At 56.5% G+C, this 6,229-nt stretch overlaps 1 protein-coding gene across 1 annotated transcript; it reads left to right on the top strand.

The window, feature by feature from the left end:
• The first annotated feature begins 1,433 nt into the window (after nt 1-1,433).
• Nucleotides 1,434-5,191, top strand: Prrt1 (proline rich transmembrane protein 1). Its single transcript, XM_090356013.1, has 4 exons — nt 1,434-1,795; nt 2,795-3,333; nt 3,887-4,072; nt 4,223-5,191. Exons 1-4 carry the CDS (start codon nt 1,777-1,779, stop codon nt 4,397-4,399), a joined length of 921 nt encoding a protein of 306 aa, XP_090212139.1. The 5' UTR covers nt 1,434-1,776; the 3' UTR covers nt 4,400-5,191.
• Nucleotides 5,192-6,229: the final 1,038 nt, after the last annotated feature.

The following is a 6,229-nucleotide window of genomic DNA, read 5'->3' on the forward strand; positions in this document are numbered from 1 at the left end:
AGGGGCGGGACCCCTGGGGCTGGTTGCTGCCCCGAGATTAAGGTCACTCTTTTAACCTGAAGGATCCCCTCCTACTGGTCTTACTCCACGAAATCTGCTCGTGGCTGGAGACTCAAGACACTTCCGACCTGGCCAGACTTCCCAGCAAATGGCGTTTCCACCGCGCAGCCTACCTGGGACCCCTACCCAAGACCCCGGTTGAGGTTGAGGCCTTGGTTCGGGCTTTTACTTATAGCAGTTGAGGATGGTTCCCTTGAGAAAAGGATTTCTAGGCAAGCCGGAGCCTCACTGTCTGATGACCGGTCGGAACGCATCTCGCCCAATAAAATAGTCTTCAAGCCCGTAGAATGAGGATGGGGTAGGACTAAGGGATATGGGATTGCACAAATGCCTGAAAAACCTGAACGACTGGTACAAGACATTGATCTAAAGCTGTGATCCTGGGGTTGGCTCGAGCATCTAAATGGCTTTCCACCCAGACCCAGACCAACTGAGAGGGGGCAGAGATAGCTAGGAGAGCAACCGCCTCAGGCAGAGGCTGGGACATACAAGAAGGGGGAGGGGATAACTGATTTGTGTGATTTCTGTTGTTGTTGTTTTGGTAAACTCTTTCAACTGGTATAATCTGGGTAGACTGCTATCCTCACCCCACCTCCTCACCCACGCGCTTCCAAGATGCAAAAAAAGCAAATAAAAAAGACTGCAGTAACCCCAGTGCCTCTGGTCTCAGGTTGACTCCGCGGGTGGAGTCGCGTCTCGGCGGGAGTGGTGGGTGGAGGAGGTGTGCGGGGAGGGGATTTCGGGAATGGATCTGTACTCAGAACTGCCCAGGAACTCCGAGCAGCTCAAAGAGCTGCCTCCCCCTCCTCTCCCAAAGCTTTTCAGCTCCTAAATTCTGGAGACAGCCGGTATCCAGTATTCCGCTGCCCCTTCTCCCCCAACTCTCTCCTTTCCCCTAGCTACTCTCTCCTAAGCTAGGATGATGGGGACAGATTGTGGAAGGCTGGAGGTTCTCCAGTTCAAGGCTAGCCTGTGCTTTACAAACAAAAACAGGAGAGACCCTGTTTTAGAAAACAATAACAAAAATTGTAGACCAAACCTTATTACCTGGTCACAGGTCCAGGCTCTGTACCCTGAGAACTTGTCAGACAAGCTGAGTTCAGTTCTGCACAATTCTCTTACACAAGGTTATCTCCCCTAAGAAGAAAAAACTAGGACCACAGATTTGGGAGACCTCCCCATCAGGAACTCTGAGGGGAACTCAGAGAAGAGGAAGCCATGCCCAGGGGAAGCAAGACTGGAGGGAAGTAAGATATTGACTCCACTGAGCACCTGCTGACTTCCTCCCACAATAATCACTATGGAGTCTTAAAGGGGGAGACTCTAGAGAGTTCTCTCTCTCTCTCCCTCCTTCCTTGGCTTAGTCCCACCCGCTTCACTTGGTCTAGCCTCTCTGTTTCCATGACAACTCCAAGGGAGCCTAAACTGGGGGTTTGAATACCAGGGTGAGAGGAGGAGAGGGGTGGTCCAAGAGCAGAACGAGAGAAACAGAGAGACCGAGACAGAGTGGGGGAAATCTGAAGCTCCCCCACCTCCCCAGTGGACTCGGTCCCTTTAAGCTCCCTCCCTCCCAGCTCTCCCTCCACCCCCCTCCACTGTCTTCATCTCTCCATCTCTGTGCTGCTGCCGGCTGCGCCATCCTGGACCCAGACTCCTGCACTAGCTAGGGGCCCCTGACACCAGCTGCAGGAACCCCGTCCCAACAAGACCGCAAGCATGTCATCGGAAAAGTCAGGTAAAAAGCAATAATAACAAAACCTCTCCCACCTTCTCCAGGATCTTCCCCCTACCCCCCCCACCCCACTTGCCCCTACTCCCTTCTTCCCTAGTGGGTGGTTTAGATGGCTCAGTTCACATTCCCCCTCTGTCTAGCTTTTAAATCCTCTCACCCCTCCTCGTTCTGTCCCCCACCCTTGTCTTCTTTTCCTTAGTCCACTCGCAGGCTCTGCCCCTTGCCAACAACACAGGCAAGGAGGAGGTTAGGTAGCTGGCAAGGGTGAGGGAGCTACAGAGCTGCTTAGCTCCATCCAGGTACTGCAGGAATAGCATCCCTGGGAGTGACAGATGGGCAATCATTGGCTCACTTGTGTGGAGACATCCAGTGGGAAAATATGGAGACATGATGAGATGAGGGTAGTCAGGGAAGTACAACCTACAAGATGCATATTATTATTATTATTACTATTATTATTTATGGTCTTAGAAGAAGCCATGAGAGTTCCAGAGGTCAGGGCCCTCCTTCTTCCATGGAAGGAAAGGTGGAATAGAACATATGTGTGTATATGCAAACTGTTAAACCAAGCATGTCATGTATGTAGGAACAATGTTGTGCGTCTACACATGCACGTTGACAGGGGTAGCCCAAAGAGGCCAGCCCAAAGGTAGTGAGGATGGATGGATGGGAGTGGATGGGAGACTGGGTTTGTAAGTGAGAGCTGAGTGTACATTGCATATATATATATATATATATATATATAGAGAGAGAGAGAGAGAGAGAGAGAGAGAGAGAGAGAGAGAGAGAGAGAGAGGGGAGCAGAAGAGTTGTGACCTGAAAACTAGATCAAAGTGGGGGGGTGGCCTAAATACAACCCTTCTACTGCCCCAAAAATGAGAGATGATTTCTCACCCATCTCTCTCTGTCTCTCCAATTACTTCCCATCCCTGCCACTCCTACCCCTTCCCTCTCTTTGGTCCTACCTTTCCCCTTCCCCTCTCCATGGCTTCCTGCCCTCAGGCCTTCCAGACTCAGTTCCCCATACCTCTCCACCGCCCTACAATGCCCCCCAGCCCCCTGCCGAGCCCCCAGTCCCTCCCCCACAGGCAGCCCCGTCCTCTCACCATCACCATCACCACCACTACCACCAGTCTGGCACCGCTACTCTCCCACGCTTAGGGGCAGGCGGCCTGGCCTCTTCCGCGGCCGCGGCTCAGCGCGGTCCCTCGTCCTCGGCCACATTACCCAGGCCCCCCCACCACGCCCCGCCGGGCCAGGCCTCTGGGGCGCCTCCACCCGGCTGCGCTACCTTGCCCCGCATGCCACCCGACCCTTACCTACAGGAGACTCGCTTCGAGGGCCCACTTCCCCCGCCGCCACCCGCCGCCGCCGCCCCACCCCCACCGGCGCCGGCCCCGACTGCCCAGGCCCCGGGCTTCGTGGTGCCCACGCACGCGGGGGCCGTGGGCACACTGCCTCTGGGGGGCTACGTAGCGCCCGGCTACCCCCTGCAGCTGCAGCCCTGTACTGCTTACGTGCCAGTGTACCCGGTGGGCACGGTGAGTGGGGCTGGCAGGGGCCAGAGGGGTGCATGCGTGCTGACACGGGATTTGCTTGAAATTGGGGACACTGGAGGCTAAGGGGATACCAAAACAGGGCCAGGGGACAGGTGATCATCGGAGGGCAAGAGCGGAGGGGGGAGCGCCTAGGAAAAGGCCTGGGAATGTGGGTAATACAGAGAAGGGGGGGCTTGGGGGGGTCAGAGAAGGGGAACTGAAGTCAAGAAGAAGATCTAAAGAGAAGACGTGGTAGCTGGGGACCGAGGGACATAAGGGAGCGGAAGCTGGGATTGCGGAGGCAGAAGCTGGGTAAGTGTCCAAGAAACAAAATCGGACAGTTCGTGGGAGAACGTGGAAGCTTCCGAGAACATGGAGGGGTCCGTGGTGTGCCATAGGCGGAAGCCTGGATGGCGTTGATGAGTGTCCTCAAAGGGCACCGACTGCAAACCACAGTGCGGGTAGAGCCGCGCAGCGAGCCCCGGCTGGCTGGTGGGCTGGGACGACGGGCTCGGAGCCCCCTCCAGCCCGCCCCACCCCACCTTTCCTCCGACAGCCCTACGCCGGCGGGACTCCCGGGGGCGCGGGGGTGGCCTCCACTCTCCCCCCACCGCCCCAGGGCCCAGGGCTGGCCCTGCTGGAGCCGAGGCGCCCTCCGCACGACTACATGCCCATCGCAGTGCTGACCACCATCTGCTGCTTCTGGCCTACGGGCATCATCGCCATCTTCAAGGCCGTGCAGGTGTGGGATGAGGGGCTTGGTTTTCAGTGGTTTCTCTCAGTCCCGGGCATTCTGGGGCTCGTCTGGGAGGGAGGGAGGGAGGGAGGGAGGGAGGCTGCGGCTCTCTGACTCTCTGACCCCCGCCCTGCGCCCCCTGCCCCTGCCCGGTAGGTGCGCACGGCCTTGGCGCGCGGAGACATGGTGTCCGCCGAGATCGCTTCTCGCGAGGCCCGGAATTTCTCCTTCATCTCCCTGGCGGTGGGCATCGCAGCCATGGTCCTCTGCACCATCCTCACCGTGGTCATCATTATCGCCGCGCAGCACCACGAGAACTACTGGGATCCCTAAAACTGCTCCGGCCTAGCCCCGCTCGGTACCCCTCGGCCTCCCCGGCGCGTCCCGCCGCCCCGCGGCCGACCCGGTGGGGGGTCGTGCACACCCGCCTCCGGAGCCGCCAGACACCCCAAACTCCGCTTCCACGGAACCTCTGGAGGAGAGAACACGCTCGGAACCTCGCCGAAACTCACACCCCTCGTCCCCCGGGGGTACGGCTTCCCGAGATCCCCAGCCAAACTCCCGGCCTCCGGCTGCCCCAGCCCCCGGCCCCCTACACAGTGCAGCGCCCCCCCCGCGGAGCTCCCGCCGCTGCCCGGGCTCCCCGGCCCTGAAGCCCCGCCCCCAGCGAGCCACGCCCCCTTATCTGACAAGGCCCCGCCCCCGGCCGGCAGGCCCCGCCCTCTCCGCCCAGTGGGGTGATCAGTCTGGTGACGAGGCTTGTGGCTCCCGCCTGACTCTTCTACGGTTCCGGAAGAGTCACACCCCCACGTCGCTTGGGTTTTTGCTAGTACTGTTTCCTCTTCCAGCACCCTGCCTTCCCCTCCCCACTTTTTGTTTTTGGGATGAGATTTGGGGAGGTCTCGGGTTTAGGACCCTCACCCCAGGACCACGACCAAACCAAGTCCCATTCTCTGTACATACTCCCAGCCCAGAGCAGCGCGACAGAAGGAAATCCAGGGTAAGGGCTCTTCTCCCCGCCCCTCCCTTCCCCTTCCCTCCCACTTGGTGGTCCCAGCCTTGTTGATATGTGTGTGCGTGCGTGAACTTCTGAAAGATGATATTAAAGAGACTTAGTGGACTTGTCACCCGCAATTCCAATGACTGCGGCCCCACAGGGACTTGCCCACAGGGGTTCCTCTTTCATCTCTTTCTGTCTCCTTTTCCGAGGTAGGGGAAGAAGTCCAACAAAGCAAAAATGAGACATTCCAGAGCACCGGAGAGATATAAATATGGGAACAAAGGGCGTGGGGGGGTGGTCCTAGGTGTCACGCAGGGAAGACTTTAGGTGTCACTGTCACCGGCTTCCTCCGGCTATTTCCACTCCCTTTTAGACTGGGCTTGGGCTTCAGGGATGGATTTACAAGGGGACTCAGATGGAGCCCTCAAACTCCAGAGAGACAAGAAGAAAGAAGACAGCATATCATTGTGAAAAGTTGGTCAAGCAGGCCACCAGTGGCTCACACCTGTAATCCTCCCTACTCAGAAGACAGATTTGAGAATCAACGATTGACATCAGCCCCGGGCAGGAAAGTCCAAGAGACTTTTAAAGCTGTGGCTCAAGTGAGAGAACAGATTGTTAGTCTTGATTGAGAAAACTCAATGACCATACCCAAGTCTTGACTTGAAGCCCCAGGACTCGGGGGAGGGAAAGTTAATAGAGGAGACCTCTGTAGGGTTGAGGTGAGACAAGCTGGGGGCTTAGTGTCTGCAGGACAGGAACCTACCCTAAATTCAAGCACTCTTACAACATACTGGTACCATACAGGATGGTGGTTGCCACTTGACAGAGTGTCCCTGATTTGCTTGAGTTTATGATCTATAGAAGCAGTGAGTTAGGAGCTGGAGGGCTGTGTGGTGCAAGGATGTCTAGCAGACATTCACTTGCAGACATTTCAGGCTTAATCTACTTTTTCCCCAAAGTTCCTGAAAATAACTCTCATTTGCATCTTCTACTTCTTTGTCCCAAATTACCTTTCTTAAATAGGGGTATACTGTTATCAAAGATGTGTCTGCACCATTTTTTATCATACCATTGTGTGTGTGTGTGTGTGTGTGTGTGTGTGTGTGTGTGTGTGTGCATGTGTGTATTCTGGTACTGGGGCTTGAAATCATACTCTCATT

This window comes from Megascapheus bottae, chromosome 22, assembly GCF_031878675.1.
Source record: "Megascapheus bottae isolate mThoBot1 chromosome 22, mThoBot2.hap1, whole genome shotgun sequence".
Classification (NCBI taxonomy): Eukaryota; Metazoa; Chordata; class Mammalia; order Rodentia; family Geomyidae; genus Megascapheus; species Megascapheus bottae.

Coding starts and splice junctions, on each gene's coding strand:
- Prrt1 (XM_090356013.1), top strand. Junction 3,334..3,886: donor CAGTGTACCCGGTGGGCACG/GTGAGTGGGGCT, acceptor TTCCTCCGACAG/CCCTACGCCGGCGGGACTCC. Junction 4,073..4,222: donor CCATCTTCAAGGCCGTGCAG/GTGTGGGATGAG, acceptor CCTGCCCGGTAG/GTGCGCACGGCCTTGGCGCG.